Source organism: Pseudonaja textilis, chromosome 9, assembly GCF_049901715.1.
Source record: "Pseudonaja textilis isolate UNSWEBS1 chromosome 9, rPseTex1.2, whole genome shotgun sequence".
NCBI lineage: Eukaryota > Metazoa > Chordata > Lepidosauria > Squamata > Elapidae > Pseudonaja > Pseudonaja textilis.
In genome coordinates, this window is record NC_141998.1 from 8,344,691 (window position 1) to 8,362,105 (window position 17,415).

A 17,415-nucleotide genomic window follows, 5' to 3' on the forward strand; every position below is an offset into this window, starting at 1 on the left:
CAAATATGAATAGATAAATACTGGTAGGTATCACCTAGGTGGGAAGGTAATGGCATTCCATGACCTCAGCATATAGTCATGCTGGCCACATGACCTCCTTGACTAAGAAACGGAGATGAGCACCACCCCAAAAAATCAGGCACAAATGGAAATACATTACACAAATATAGTACCTATATTACAAGATGATCTAAAAGAAAAATAATGCTACATTATAAACAATGCATGTGTTTGCATATTGCATTTTAGTTCAATTTGTTAAAATCTCGACCTCAGGAAATATTAACAAAGCTGGAAGGCTATTATGCTATGCCCTAAAATTGTAATGCCATTTCTTTTTTCTACTCTGTTCTGGCCCTTTTTGGTCCACTGTACTCAACAATAGTCAAGATGCTGATGGCATTCAAGTTTATGATGTATCCAAAGTTGGCAAGAATAAGCAAAAAGAAAGAGTGCAATTGAATGATCGCCCCACCGATGTATAGCATTTAAACATGATGTACCATCTGGAACACGTGAATTTCTGCCTAGAATAGTATGTAGCAAATAGTCCTTGTTTTTGGTCTGGAGGTTAAAAAGATCCAGACAGCACACATTGGTTGCAATGGCTCTCAGAAACAAAACCAAAACAAACCAAACCCAAACACAGCATTAGATTACTATGAATCTTGTTCAGATTTATGGTATCCCATTCCACCCCTTTCCCCCACAAAACTGTTTTGGGTTTTGCTATAAGAAAGATGGATTAAATCTGCTTCCAAAGCAAGATATCTTCACTCTTGTGGAGCAGTTCCTCTATTTTTATTTCATTTCAATTTATTTTTGCAAATGAACCTTGCCATAAAACTTCATGAAACTGGATGGAAGAATGATTAGAATCCAGATGCTGCCAAGCATGTCTGCAGAAGTAGAGGATTCCAGAGACAGCATCTTGAGAAGCACGATGAAGCTACATACCAAGAACTCCCTGTCATGACTTCCTCCCATGAAATCTTGGGAAACTCTAAAAGTTGGCAGAAAAAAACCTAAGTGGGATAAAGGGAAGATAACTCAGTTTCTTAAGTCCTGATCTAGATAGAAGAAGTGAGAGAATGCCAGTTCTTTAGAAGCACTGGATAATGCTGGCAGAGACAAAGGTTTCTGGGCCTTTAAAAACATAGGCTATTTATACTTTGGAATCTCTCACTTTCCTGTTGAATCCAGTGGAAGAATGCAATTATGAGGAGAGTACAATTCATTTTGAATTGCTACAAAGAATCAAGCTACTTCAAGTTTACAATTTGTGCCCTTGAATCAAAAAGGTTTGAAGACATAATAAAAGCATGGAGCCTTGTGCTCAGCAACCCACTCAGATCTCCGAACGGATTCAAGGCACCTTATTCAGTCTAGCATGCTAAATGGCCTTGATGATGGAATTGGAAAGGATGATTCAACCAGATTACCTTTAAATTTGAATCTTTGCATAGATCTCTTAATGAATGTGCCTGATGGGACTGATCCAAAATCTTCATGGGAAAATCCTTATAGAGCATTGTGATTGCCACTGTTCTGTGATGGTTAAGCAGTTGGACTAGGATGCAGGACATTCAGGGTCAAATCTAACCTCAGGTGACTCTGAGCCAATTACTTTTCCTTGGCTTTGTCTCTCCCAAAATACTGCTATATGAAGAGAAAAAAGTACATTCCTGTGCATATTATTTTCATCTCCTAGGGGAAAGGTAGGATGAAAGCTGCTGGATATAAATCAATAAACAGATGAACAAATACATTAGTATTTCTATTTTTACAAGAGAGAGAATGGTCTGAAGAACCCACAGACCCCAAATATGGTTTAGTGCTTGGAGTGATAAAATAGATCACTTTCTCTCATTCAAGGTAGTGAAACAAATGAATTCAAGTTGAATGCAATAATTATTTCAGAAGTTTGAATTTCATCCATTATATATTGAATTATATATTCACCCATTATATATTGAATATATTGAATGTTGAACAAAAGGCAATGTAGGGGGGAAATTGACATGGGAAGCAGTGAGAAGAAAGTATCTCTTCAGGAATCTCTGTGAATGTTGGTATCCTCATTTGAATATTCTCCTAAACTAGTCAAAGCTTTGACAATCAGCTTAATGCCTTATTATTTTATAAATTAGGCTACAGTGCTGGGAAATGTGGAGGGAAAGGGGAAAAGAGGATTGACAGATCCATGTATCTGTCATTTCTTCAGTGGAAGAAGAAAAGCGGGGGGAGACTGATAAAGAAATCCTTTCTTAATGTAACCTGAATATATTTAATCTTATATCAAATTTGTATAACCCACACATGGAGGGAGAAAACCCAGAATGTATCACCTCTGAGAGGCACAGCCAGGAGATAAGAAGATCATAAAAATTCCACAGTGAGATGTGTCCTGGGAATCTCTGGAAAAGTTCGTTCTAAAAAGGGGGTGAGGGAAATTAGGTATGCCCTGGGAAACTCTGAAAAAGATTGTTCCTTACAAAAGGAGGGGGGATTAACATACTGGCTTTTGTTTCACTAAATACACATCGAGATAAGGGGAGGGGTTCTAAACTCCCTTATCTATCTCTGTATGCCTGAGGGACCTCAGACTCTGCTTTGAACTCCTACATGAATTGTCTCATCTCAATAAAGGATTCCTTTTGATACGTTTGGTTTTCAGAAGTTCATTCTTGTTCATTGAATGGGAAAAAGTTCTGTAGCCTGACATAAAGCAGCGTCTGCAATAGAGGTCAGCCCGGAGAGGAATTTTTTTTTTTTTAAAAAAAATCCCTTCACTCTACCGAGAGGACCCTGCAAGAAAGGAAAATGTCTGAGTACAGCAAGGACCAAGGGGAAACCAAATGCTGGGGAGAAATGTTGACAGTTACCCAGCCAGATACTGACTTGGTGCACCCCATCGAAGATAGCAAAGCTGCCTACGAAACCACAAAGCCCCGATGGAATATAGGCATCAGAAAGAGAGACATCTGGGATGGAAGAATAGGGGAGTAACCCAGGGTAATTGTAAACCCGGATGGAAATTGGAGCTGGAGGCCCTATCGGATCAGGAAGGATGGGGCGAGGAGCCACCAGCCGATGACTGACTGAGACGTTACATAAATTGCCTCATGAGGGAAGCCCTGGAGAACCTTGAGGTGAGGGATGCACCAGGACGCCAATGCAGGAGAGCGAGGGGACCAGAAAATGAGAGAACCCAAGCCGCCACCCTGGATTCATCTGAGAATGATTGGGCAGCGGGACAAGCTGAAGAACCAGCAGCCATACCGGGTATAGCATATCAGCAGCAAGGTAGAGTAACTTACAATGGCATTGGATACATCATTGGAAAACCAAAAAAAGTAGGTTGGAGACCAGTTTGTCATGTCAATATCTATGTAATTGCTAAGTTGGCAATGACATGATGGCACATGGACATTATTTATAGCTCACCTTTCCTCCAAAGTTATGGGTAGGGCTCTTCCCATCATCTGGTCACTCCAGCTTTATCATTATGAGCCATGGTGGCACAGTGGTTAGACTGTAGTACTGCAGGTATTTCAATTTGACAGTTCAAATCTCACTAGGCTCAAGGTTGGCTCAGCCTTCCATCCTTCTGAAGTGGGAAAAATGAGGACCCAAATTGTTGGGGACAATATGCTGACTCTGTAAACCACTTAGGGATGTAAAGCACTGTGAAGCGGTATATAAGTCTAAGTGCTATTGCTGTTATAACAATCTGCAAGATCAGTTTGGCTGAGAAACCTTCATCCTAACTGTTGGACAAAGCTGATTCTCCATTGCTTGCATTTCTATCCCCCTGTTCTGCCCCTCCTCTTATGCTTCAATTCCATTCATACCTCAGAAGGCAATTCACATCCCAATGACACCAGAGGTTAAAAAATGAATATGCTAATGATTCATTTGTGAAAGCCAGAGCAAATACAGTAGGAGCTATGGAACCGAGTCATCTATGTATTTAGCTTTGGCCAACCTTAGTCTTCTTTAATAGAAAGTAGAATTTTGAATTAACACCTACTAAGAAGCCAGGAAGGAACAAATATTCTTTCTGTGCTAAGTATTCCTTGATTTAAAAAGTTGCAGTCATATTGATATGGCTCTACTGGTATATACAATGTATTTGGGATTGTGTAATGAAATATCCTGATCTCAGACAAAGAGCTGTTAAAAGAGGGGGAAACAAATAGGATCCAGTGTACTAGAGTATGCCATGAAAAATCTGACCGTTGTCTCCAAATTGTACATTTTCCCAAGGAAAAATATTGGAAACAGATTCCTAGCCCTACCAAAATTGGTCAGGAACTGTCTTTTTTTTTTTAAAGTAACTGAGTAGAGAAAATGCTTTAAGACGTGGGAAATGTCTATATTCCCTATATTTATTTATTAATTTAATTTTAACTGTAAATACAATTAAAGCCAATAATGGATGCAATCATATAAAATGCTTAAACTGGCTACTGAATTAACCAATATTCTGAGTTGCACAATACTCTGCATCATAACCATTTCATGCTAAGCCACAAAAAAAATAACCAAGATTACCATGTTATATGAACTGTTAGATCTGTAACTGCCAGGTGCAAGGAATCTGAACCACAGGTTAAGTTTTACTTCAAAAGATCTATTGCTCAAGCCTATACACAAGAATCTAGTCTATCAATGGTCAATACTAAATTGTCTCTAAATAAGAATCAACAGAATTCAAGGGAGGCTGGACTTGGATCACTTGTGGCAACATAAGGATGCCAGACCAATCCCTCTCTTGACTCCACACCCAGGTTCTGACTCCTCATCCTCCAATAACCGACTTGGATTTTTATTTATTTGTTTATATTTCATATTTCTTAACCATCTCTTTTTTGAGATGGAGCTAAGCCTTAACTCTATCCAATTACTGGCCAATACTTTTAAATTTTGGAAGGAAAACCCCCTGGTATTCTACTCCAAAGCTTATGTGGCTCTCATTTAAATAATAATCTTGCACACCATCACAGACAGATCTCAAAGTCGGACGATATATTTCCAAGTAGGGATCTGGAGGAATGCAGTTCATATTTATCTCCCTTGTAAATAACTTTGAATTTTACTTACGGAGAAGCCTACCAGATCTCCTTACAGGAATCTTGCAATTACTGTAATTTGTGTCTCAATCGGATCAGCAGTAGTTTCTAATGAGAGACACTTTCTCCATGGCCTTTGTTAAGGGCCCGATTTGAGAAGAAAGACAAACAATGTGATTCTAAAGTAATGTGGATGATGCAAAGATAGAAATTCTGTAGGCAACTGTCCTTATAAGGGCTCCTAGTTATGAGGGTTTAAATTTCAAAATGAGAAGCATTTCACTTAAGAACTTGAACAGCAAGACTTTTACTCAGGTGCCCTATTCACAGAGGGGGAAAGGGAACACTATGTCTCTAATCTTTTTTTTTTTTTTTTGCATATGCTTATGATTTCTTGGCAACCACATTCCAATATAATGCCAGCTAGGGCCCACAGAATTAGCTGTGTGATGACTTCCCTTTGTTGAAACTTAGCTATGTTACCCTCAGGACATTTGCCAGACTTCACTGATTGCTCTAAAGGGAGAGTGAAATTTAATTATGGCTCTTGAACTGCATGGTTTATATGTAGTCTCTCTGGAACCTTCCTAGAATTTGAAAGAAAGAACAAATCGAAATTGAAGGCTAGCTTTCTTACCAAAAGAAGAGAGTCCCATGTCAAGATTAAGTTATGGAAAACTCTGGATAATGGTTATCTTCTACTTATTTTATTTAATAGCAATAGCACTTAGACTTATATACCACTTCACAGGGCTTTATAGTTCTCTCTAAGTGGTTTACAGAGTCAGCCTCTTGCCCCCAACAATCTGGGTCCTCATTTTACCCACCTCAGAAGGATGGAAGGCTGAGTCAACCTGGTGGGATTTGAACTGCCAAATTGTAGGCAGCTGGCAGTCAGCAGATGTAGCCTGCAGTACTGCTTTCTAACCACTGTGCCATCGTGGCTCATCAACCTGTCCAGTTAGTTAACCTGGTTCGCTGGAAAGAAACTACAGGCAGTCTTTGACTTATGATCAAAATTGGGAGCATTGTGATGTGAGTCACATCTGATTTTACAACCTTTGTGCCATGCTTGTTAAGCAAATCACCTCAGTGGTTAAGGGAATCACATGGTTGTTAAGCAAATACAGCTTTTCCCATTAACCTTGCTTGTCGGAAGCCGGCTGCGAAGGCCACAAATGGTGATCACATGATTCCAGGATGTTGCAACCTTCATAAATATATGTTGGTTGCCAGTTGCCTGAATTTTGATTATGTGACCATGGGGATGGTGTAAGTGCAAGAACCTGTTGTTAGTCACTTCCCCCACCCCCCCAGTGCCGTTGTACCGTTAAGCAATTGCTAAACAAATGGTTGTAAGTGAAGGACTATCTATATATAGAAACATCTCAATAAAGGAGAATATTTGTAGCTCAGGGACATGAGTGTTCCTTGATGCTCTCTGAGCTTGCTTGTTTTCTTGCAAATATTTCATTACACAACCTATGTAATATCACTAGTGCTACTACGGGAGTGGGCTTTGCTCTCTGTTTATATTTTATTGGCTTGTTCTGTTAGTGGTGGTGGAAGTGGTTTTGATGTGATAGGGTGGTTTTATTAGGCAGTTCTTTGATTTGGGTATTGTTCACTTCTTGATTAAACATCTCTAACATGAGCACCACTGAAATGAACTCCAAGGCTGGACATAGTGATGCTTTACTTCAACACAATTTGTTTAATAACAAACTATAGGGTAGATATATATGTGATGCCAAATTCAAAAGCAGAACATGAAAGCAGATTTAGTCAACGTCTTTAAGACTTCAGCCAAATCGAAAAGTCATCAATAAATACATTAACAGTGGATTCCTATCAATTTAGTAACTATAAATATTGCAATTACTTTTTAGAAGTAAATGTATAAGAGGGCTGCTAACACAACAATTGTAAATTTACTAGCAAGCACATCTTATTAAACATAAGAACATAAGAGTCATCTTTTAATGAGATGGGCATCAAATCAATTTAATTAAATAATAATAATTTAAACATGAGCCATGATGGCACCGTGGTTATAATGCAGTACTGCAGGCTACTTCTGCTGACTGACTGCAATCTGGCAGTTCAAATCTCACCAGGCTCAAGGTTGATTCAGCCTTCTATCCTTCCAAGGTGGGAAAAATGAGGACCCAAATTGTTGGGGGCAATATGCTGACTCTGTAAACTGCTTAGAGAGGGCTGTAAAGCACTATGAAGCAGTATATAAGTCTAAGTGCTATTGCTATCACTTTAAAGAACAAACTTTCCATGTTACTATGTTTTTATTTTTGGCAGTATTTCTTAATCATTAACTTTTATTTGTTATTTGCTTTTTATGATGGATAAACAATCATTTTAAAAGAAGAAAATAAATAAACTGAGCACTCAATTGTTTCTAATACTCATACTAATCATAACATTTATTTCTACCAGCTGTTCACACAATCCCAAATTGTGATTATTAAACTGCCACTCTTTGGGTTTAATAATTTCACTGTTTGATGATGTGTACATAAAGGAAGATTTTTAAGATAAGTTAATTGATTTTGTAGGAAGAAAAAAATACAAAAAATACAATTGCAAAAATACATTTACATGCTTTTCAAAGGTGTTTAAGTAAAACATTGATACAAAAACCACTGGTGAACAGATAATCTACAAAAAGGCATTTCCTGAGGTTGCTGAACAATTAAATATTAATTAAAAAAAGAATGATCCTGAAAATTCATTTTGTCCCTTGAAAAGAATAAATGGAATTAATAATTAAAGGACATACCTGAAGTTAAATAACATTTTAATTACTAAGATAGTGAATTTTGTTGAACACAAATCCTTGAAACAAATGAAGGATAGATGAAAGAGAATTTAGCATTTTTATCAAAGCCTGACTTTTTCCAAACCAAGTTTGCTATCTGTAATAAAACAATAAAATGGACTACAAAACTCACTGTTTGTATTAAATGAAATCCTGCCATTCCAGCTAATCCTTTCTCCTAAAAGTATTCCCTTCAGTTATTACCATCTCTCGTATTTCAACCCCAAACTAGGTACAATGTTTTTAATAAAGTTAAGCAAAAGTAGATTAACCTCTCTTTTAAATTAATTGAATCAGTCTGCATCTTATGAACTTTGTTAAATCACTCTTGGCATTTGTACTTCCCAGATAAGATGCCAGCATTTAAAAACTGCTTAATCCATTCACCCCTTCTGGGCATGCTTGACCACACCTCAGGATTTAACATGCTGGCAATTTTAAAGCTCTAAACTAATTTGAACTAGAACTAATTCAATATCCAAAATTTGTAAAAGATGTTTCATTCAAAGTATTTCCAAAATAGGAAGAATTGTTGTATGCAGCTCTTGGCCATTTGTTTTGCTTTGTAGAAATCTATATTATATAGGTCTGTATAATAAGTGATTAAAAGAGAAAAATAATAATTTTCAGAGTTTTGATTAGGAAAAATTAAAACACAAGTGTTAGCTCAAAAGTGCTTTTTTGTTCAAAAGGCAACTGGAATATTTTTTTTTCTTTGAGGAAGAGGTATGATTGCCATTGAAATGTCTAAGTCAGGGGTCTCCAAACTTAAAACTTGTCAACTTTAAAACTTGTGGAATCAATTCCCAGAATTCCCCACCCAGCATGAATGGCTGAGAAATTCTGAGAGTTGATGTCCACGAGTCTTAAAGCTACCAAGTTTGATGTCCCCTACTCTAATTTATGGAAGGCACTTGAGCTGTTTGCAGATCAAGTAGGACACCTCAATATTATCATATCCAGCATTTAAAACAAATATCAACATTCTTTCTTCTAAGTTGGGAATGACATTGATTGAAAGCAGGACTTGAACTGTTTCCAGATCATTTTGCTCTATTTCATATATACAGTATATATACTGTAGATATACCAACATACATAAGAGAAGAATAGAAGATGTCTCCCCTTAGCTAATGTTGTGTTGGATTGGATACAGTTTCCTCCAGCAACAGGTGCTAAAATAATTATAATAAACCCTCATAAATAGGTTTCATACATTTGATAGAAAGATACACTTTTTGAAAATCACAGAAAAGATAATTTCTTACAAATGACAGTAAGACAGGTTCAATGCAATCCAAAGCTCTGTTTCGAGAATAAATCTTTTGAATGTTGGTTCTGTGTATGTTTACCCAAATGTAATCTGGACTTTGTGAAAGATTAACCCCAAACAGATGTGGAGATAGTTCTGGAGATAGAAGTTTGGGTGACCTGCAGAAGACTAGAAGTCAAAAACTCTTGCCACTTATTTAACTATCAAAACAGATGATTTTTTTTATCATTGTCTATAAACTATATTGCTGAAAATAATAAAAAATGTTTGAGGAGAAGCAAGGGGAGATGTTTTGGATAAAAGGAATTGTGAGCTTGGCTCTGGTGTAGGGATCACAAATTCCTAGCCTGATTATGTTCTCAGAGGCATTCTGTTTTTAATTAAGACCATATATATCCTTACAGGTTCTAAATGATTGGGCTCAATATCCTAATTTTAAAAAGTAAATCCCACAAATATGAAGATTTCACTGAATGATGCCCAGTGATTTGTTTGATCATCTCCTGTTTTCATTATGACGCCAACAGGATGTGACATCTGAATTTCTTATCAAAAACAAGAATCATCCTTTGCCTTATCTAGATCCCTATGGCCAGTGCAAAAATCCCATCTTCTTTTAGCCAGTACCAGTCATCACCTAGTTGGTTAACTCTGTATATGTACATCCTCAGCAGTAGAGAAAAAGGACACAGGAGTATAAAAATAACATCACTCATATCCCATAAATTATTTGATCACTACCGGGTATATATGACTCAAGCCAGAGAGACATTCCTCATTTACATCAGATGAAGAACCCATCTAGAATCTCAGTTATTCAAAGAAGTATCCACATCCCACAACCCCACATTCTCATTGACCAGCGTATTTATATTTTACTTACCAATTGGCATGATTAAAAAGAAAGGAAGCCAACACAGGATGAAACATCCCACAACTATTCCCAAGCTTTTGGCTGCTTTCTTCTCCCGAGAGAACTTTAGAAGCCTTACAGAAAAATTGGACTTCTGCTTGGTGGTAGAGGTAGTTCCTGCAGCTTCAGTGTTGTTCTTGCGGTGGATGCGGAGAGTCACTTCTTCTGAATGGGACTTCTCAGTCTTAAGACCACATGACAATCCTTTACTTTCCCTTCTGGCTACCACGTATACCCGGCAATACATCACCAGTATGATGATCAGGGGGAGATAAAAGGACCCAAGAGAAGAAAATAAGACGTAACTTGGGTCAGTGTTGATCTGGCAGTTTTTTTCATCTTCTGGAGCTGGTTGTCTCCAGCCAAAGAGGGGAGCTATGGATATCACAAGTGATAATGTCCACACACACAACAGAGCCAAGAGGCCTCTTTTTTCGGTCACTATGGCTGGGTATCTCAGTGGGTAGCTCACTCCAATATATCGGTCTATAGAGATGACACAAAGGCTCATGATGGAAGCTGTGCAGCACAGAACATCAACAGCTGCCCAGAGGTTGCAGAAGATCCTTCCAAAAGCCCAGTAGCCCAGGATGTCCAAAATAGCAGAAAAGGGGAGAACAGTAGAAGTCAAGAGGAGATCAGCCACAGCCAAGTTGATAATGTAGTAATGGGTTACACTTTGCAGATGTTTGTGACAAGCTACTGAAAGGATCACCACAATGTTGCCCAGGACCCCAAAAACAATCAGCCCTCCAAAGATGATTCCTAATAATATGGCCTTGGAAATATTTACTTGCTCCACAGTCTGGGTGCAGTTGAAGCAGTCAGAGATGTTCTCAGAGGTCAGTCCCATTATCAAAGCTGGTTAATGTTCATCCAGTGTGCTTGTGATTCTCCTTGCCCTTTCTTTGAAAGAGCCAAGAGCAAATATTTGATACTGTTTATTTCCACATTGTAGATATAGAAACTAATTGGAAATATTAGTCTGGCTTTATAAATGCAGAGGAGAAAGCAAAACCCGAGACGAATGAACATATTTGAAAATCCGCATTTCTTCTCTTGCATTTGCTCTGAAGAAAAACATAGGCCTTTCTTGTCCCATAAATAATTCCAAAGCAATTATAATGGAAGTCTCTTTGAAGTTTACCATACCTTGCTGGGTGTTTGAAACCATATTAAACACTGAGCTAAAGAGCTCTTTCTTAGTTGCTGTTTAGTTTTTAAAATAATACCCATAGAGCCAGATGCTTTTTGTTACAAAACAAGGAAAATTGCAGTTGTAGAAAGGCCATCAACTTCCAGACTCTTTAAAAGTTCTTCATGGAAAGATGCAGCACAAATAACAGCAGAGTATTCTTTGCTCTTTGTTATGTCCTCTTCATATTTGACTTTGAAAAATCTTCCCAGGTGAAAGAAGATTGCTGTCTGTCACTCTGGCTGACACTTCTCAATGTTTAGTCTTTTCATCCATGACTAACTTTATGATTCCAAGTTGCCGAAGAAGCTGTAATAAGTGTAAAGGTGTGACACCTTGACCCAGCATATAATCCTTTTAACAAACAGTGCTTATGGGCCTGCTAGGAATGCGGAGGAGATGGTTATCTGTACTCTTCTGCTTGACAGATGAGCTGTTTCCTAAAGAAGTCAAAAGGAGAAAACACATTTCAAATGCCAGGCTTCTTGTTGGGCAAATATCCAATGGTAACATTTCCCCAAAATTAGGAATCAAACTTTACTGAGTTTTTATCATTGCATACAGACGGGGTGGGATTCAAATTTTTTAACAACTGGTTCTGTGGGCATGGCTTAGTTGGTGGGCGTGGCTTGGTGGTCATGTGACTGGGTGGACATGGCTTGGTGGTCATGTTACTGGCTGGGCGTAATATCATTCACATCGAGGCACGCATAAGTCATAAGTCACTTTTTTCAATGCCATTGTAACTTTGAATGGTCACTCCACACAAGCAAAGTACCAGCAAAGGAGGGGAAAAAAACTCCAGAGATGTTCCTGAGACAGGAAGTCTAGTCGTGCTAAGAATGTAATAAGGGTTAACGGAGAGGCAGTTTCTGTAAGCAACACCAGAATGTTTCCTTCCTGTCTTCCTTACAGGATTAGGCCAGTAATTTCTTCTAACAACCAATTCTCCAAACTGCTTAGAATGTTAACAACCGGTTCTAGAGAATAGGTGCGAACTGGTAGAATCTCACCCCTGCATACAGACTGTTGTTGACTGCAACACTGCTTGCTCATCAGTTGATGCTCCTCAATCTGATTGCTTCTTATGTTTTTTTTTTAACCAAACCACAACTCTGAATCCTGGGCAATAAATATGTTGCTCTCTGACAAATTGGCCATTGATTACCCTGCAGCCTCCCTCAGGGAAAAAAAGATAACATTGGGTCTTTTAGAGCAAGCAGGTCTATGCGTGTCTTCTCAGTTAACTCTGGTGCAAACAAAACAGTCTGCAGCTTTGTGTTAAGAAGAAATGGTGGACATTTCCATGCTGGCCTCACGGTAGTTTGCAACATAAAAGAACTGATGTTGCAGTGGTTTCTCTTCCTCTTCCTGCTGTACATTATAAATGAGCCTTACGTTAACTTGAAAGAATAACCAAGAAAGCTCTGCTTGCGCTCTGAGATGCATGGCTGAAGTTTTGATGCATATTATCTATGGAATTCTCCTTGCAGCCTAGTTTTTATTTGGTCTGATCAAAACAGATTGATTGGTATCAGGGAATCATCCATTTGAAATTACCTGAATTTAGCTCTGGGCTCAGTTAAAAAATACCTTCAGCATAGATGATGTCTATTGTAATACACATGCAGGAGATCACAGGGCCAGATTTGGGAATCTCTAATTAAAAGGCACAAGTAACAATGACTATAAAGACCAGTTGCTTATCTAAAACTTCTGAAAGTGAAGAAGAAACACTATTGGACCGTATGTCTGATTTGACAACATCAAGCTTCTCATGTTTCAAGATTAGAATGCTGGGCATTCATATAATAGAATAGAATGGAATAAGATAGGATAGGATAGGATAGGATAGAAATTTCTTGTTTTCAAGCAAGCAACAGCATGTCATTCCTGGTGTCCCAATTAGGCTTGTACATTAGACCACAATAGGAAATGTATCCTTGATGAAATCAGTACATGCATTTCTCTCTACAGAGGACAGATCATATGTCTCCACAGACTCAGTTTTGGGTGCTCCAAATAAGCAAGCACAGGAGTTAGTTGCATAATTTATTCATTTAGTTTCCATAGATTTTAAAATTTCCCTCCCTTCCCACCATGCTAACCCCAAGCACTCATCCCATTGTGTAACCATGAAATATCCCTTTCCTTCACAGATTCTCAGAGTTTTTCTTAGTCTCAGTTTCTTTATCTTGGGTTTGGCTAATCTTTCTTTAGGATTCCAGATTTTGTTGAATTCCAAGTTCCATTAAGGCTAGTCAGAATGGTTAGAGGTGTTGGGAATTATCGATTAAGAGCTCCTGGAAGTCACTAGGTTCTTTCTCTACCTTTTATTTTAGAGACGGGCAACCATGTTTTGGCTGATGGGAGGAAATAACATTCTTATCATTAGATTAAATTTGTTACATGATAGTTTATTATATTATTTTTTTGGCTGTCGAGTCTTCTGGAGTCTGAAGCTGATGCCATCAGAGACATCAGGACTGACATTTTGAAACTCTGGTTTATGGGTTGTGATTTTGGGGAGTTAATTCTTAATAGGTGTGTTAAGCTTATTATGGATTTATTTTTATTTCCCAGAAAAAAAAGAACACAGTTGGAAATCATACCAAGGTAATTGAATTGGTTTGCTGCCAAATTTCAGCGCAGTAATCTGGGGAAATTCCAGAAGCTACAAAAAGTTTAAGGTCCACCGATGAGTCCATCAACAAGAAGGTGTCAACCCCAAATTTATTAGGCAGAGAACAAAAACAATTGGCAATGCAAAGGAGGCTGAATAAGTGTGTTCTAGAAAAGCAAAAGGCATAGGACTATTCTAGACCCTGGATTATTAGCATGGCATTGGCATCCAGAACAACAGCAAGTGTCCTTCCAGCTACATCTGGACAGTCCAAAAACTGCATCCAGGACACAAAACATGTTTTGTATTCCTGATCTACTATTTCTCCAAAGGGCTGTTTCCAATTAAGAATAGCAAATACAATAACATCATACAACTCTTATAGGAATTATTTTCTATAAGACTAATAAAAGCGGAGGGGCGGGGGGCGGAATGAAATTGTGCATGGGTTTAACCAAGTCTCCCTCAAGTAGAGTACAAATACACACTGTGGGAATCAAAAAAATAGCTTATTGATCTATTAGATTCAGTACGTCCTATGGATGATAGCAGGCCCCAGAAGAAAGTTTTCAGCTAGGATGGTTTCAAAATGTATCAGAACTATTTGTAATCCCGCTGAGCCATTGCTAACTGTGGAACATATTTTTGCAAAGTATGAACTTGGATGGATACGTTTAAAACAAGAAGAATGAAACTGTTGAAAATGAGGAACTGAAAGTAATATACATAGGTGTTTACAGAAAGTGACAGTGAAGTTGTGAAGCATGTATGTGATCAGAAGAAAAGTATAAAGGATAGGGTTAGAGATCAGCTCGGCAGTCCTTGCTGGACCTGATACATGTCATTAGATCCCATTGCAGTGGCTTATTTATGTAAGTGTATTACTGGTATTATATCTTTTATATCTATTCATTTCTTATGTTTCAAATTATTAGAAACAATAAACCTCTCTGATCTTAAAGTAAGAATTATTGCTTGTGTTGTTGTCTGTTTCCTGTTGGAACTTTCTTATGACAACATGCATACACACAAATCACAGTGGTGCTGTTTTAAAAATTATATTTTAAACTGAGATTTTGTTCCTTTAGGGCTTGGGGGTTTCTTTCCTACAGCATGGGTCAAACTAACAGCAAAGCTCAGAACATTGTGTTATTGCCAATTGTTTCTAACTTGAAGGGTCATTGCACTTATCTCTCTGGATGCAAGTGGATTTTGCATACAAATAGTATAGAGTACAGATTATTGGGTGCCTTGCATTTTCTGGCCTTTTGGACCCACTGTTTACAACTGTTATCCATGTTTGTGGGCAGAAGCTTGGTCAACTAAGGACAACAATCTATCCATCTCATAAATACTCCATGCAGTAAAAAAAGCAATCTCCTTGTCTTTAATAGGACACACTCTTCCTGCAAATAGAAACTTTGCTGGATAGCCCCAAGATAATAAATGATAATTGAACTAATAATTAATAGAAGATCATTTGATTTTAAATGTGTATTTTTTTTAAACAAAAAACTTCATCCAGCCATTTTTCTTCCCTTTTTTTTTTTAAAAAGGTATTCTTTCTTTAAAAAGCTGACGATGGTTATATTGCAATGGAGAAAATAGGTGAAAATCCAGACATACCTTTAATAAGAGAACATTTCATAGCCAATTGGTAATTGAAACATTAAATGTCGCCCCAACATCACCAAAAATAGGTCTTGGGGGAATGCGACCCAGTATAAAAATGTTAGGAGCTGGTGAATATTAGTAAGCAGACATGCAAATAAAAACATCACAATACATTTCTAGTCAATTTTCCTTTCATCACTTCTTCCCTGTTGATTGTTGTGGACTTGGGGAATTAAATAAATATGAGAAGTCCACAAAACGTAGGATGGAGGCATATCCCAAACAGGGAATAAAAAATATTGTCAACCTTGTCAACCTTACTTGGAAGGAAGAAGGAAGGAAGAAGGGAAGGAAGGAAGGAAGGAAAGAAGGGAAAAGAAAGAGGGAAGGAAGGAAGGAAGGAAAGAAAAAGGAAGGAAAATAGGCAGGTATATCATCTTTAGCTAAGGACTTCTTTTGCATAGATATCAAAGATCTCCCTTCACTTACCTCCTTGAAGCTCCCGAAACCCTCCTGTTGCAGGCTGGCTGAAAGGGAACGAATCATAGGCAGTCATCCGAATGGCACAGTGGGACACTTTACTTGCAAATAACAATAATGAAATAAATAAATCAAAAATAAATCAGCATTCCCCACCTCCCCTCCCAGTGGTATCTTTTGATGACTCACAATTGCATGAATCCCGTCTGTCCCAATGACTAAGGGTGGCTGAGTGCTGGTTTTATGATACCTCCCTCTTTCTGGGTGAATAATGCTCCCCTGCTTGACTGTCAAGGAGAAGCAGTAACTTTACTGCGCTGTAGGAGCTGATGCAGGCAGCACTACGGTCCCTGTTGTGATTTACCGTAATCTCTTGCTGGTTACCGTATTTCAGCACAAGAAAGGGCACTTCTGACAGTTGTCAACATTTTTTTCTGTTGACTCCTCTTTCTTTTTTTTCCCCTCCCTCCCTTTCTCTCCCTCCCTCTTTCTGTGTGAGTCTGCTTGTCAGCTGTGAGCAATTATTGGTTACTCAATCTGCTTTAAAGAAGGGGAAAAAAGAACTAAGTGGTGAGAAGCTAGTTAGCATTTACATACCAGCTATCGTATTTATGCTGGATGTTGGCACATTCTGAATTATAGATAAATACAGTTTGTTAAGGGTGAGGGGGGAGAAAGGAGTAACAAGATTGTGACTATGTGGGTAGGTTTGTAGAATATTGTAGAATATTTGTATTTGTAGAATATCAATTGCCATTGTCTTTGACAGCAAGATTCATACCAAAAGGGAACCCAATTGTTGAAAGAGCAACATGCTTTATCTTAGAAGAGAATATATGTAGCTCAGGGTTGAACGATGAAGTCCTTGGTGGTCTCTGAGAATGGTTGCTTGCTTGAAGGTGATTTATGATTGACTAGGTAACATCATTGGAGCACGGGTCCTGTTAAGTACTCAGGTACTGAAATGTTTGCAAAGCAAAACAACCAATCCCAGAGAGCAGCAAGCAGACCAGATGCTTTATTTTGGCAGAGAACCAAGGTTGTTTGAAACCTGCACCCATCTCCTACCTATCAGAACCTTTTATCCAAGTCTTGTGTCCAGAATGAGACCTCCTTGGGCTAAGAGAGGGCATACTAGAGAAGCTAGGGGCACCTTTTCTGTGATAACTTGTCAAAGAATGGGATAAAGCACCATCCTACGAATATGCACCCCTCTCTCTCAGTCTCTCTAGCAAAATCTTTAGTTATCTTGCTCAGACATCTCTTTTACCAAGAGACAGACTTTTATGGCTTCCTTTAATGTGATTGTTACATTTTTGATCAGCTGTTATGTGATTATTTAAAAATATACATATGCTGCTCTTTTTCAAACACTTATGAAGCAGTTGGCATGGAAGATCACAAAACAG

At 38.1% G+C, this 17,415-nt stretch overlaps 1 protein-coding gene across 5 annotated transcripts in view; it reads right to left on the reverse strand.

Moving 5' to 3' along the window:
• The window catches only part of ADRA1A (adrenoceptor alpha 1A), a 36,363-nt gene extending 19,984 nt beyond the window's left edge, over positions 1–16,379 (reverse strand). Inside the window, exons 1-3 of one of the 5 annotated variants that reach the window (XM_026714916.2) lie at positions 16,196–16,379; positions 16,016–16,102; positions 10,065–11,729 (exon numbers count right to left, since the gene is read on the reverse strand). In XM_026714916.2, coding sequence (XP_026570701.1) covers positions 10,065–10,947 — 883 coding nt within the window. In that variant the 5' untranslated portion in view covers positions 10,948–11,729; positions 16,016–16,102; positions 16,196–16,379. The other 4 variants (XM_087938883.1, XM_026714915.2, XM_087938884.1 and 1 more) reach the window with 4 other exon arrangements.
• Positions 16,380–17,415: the final 1,036 nt, after the last annotated feature.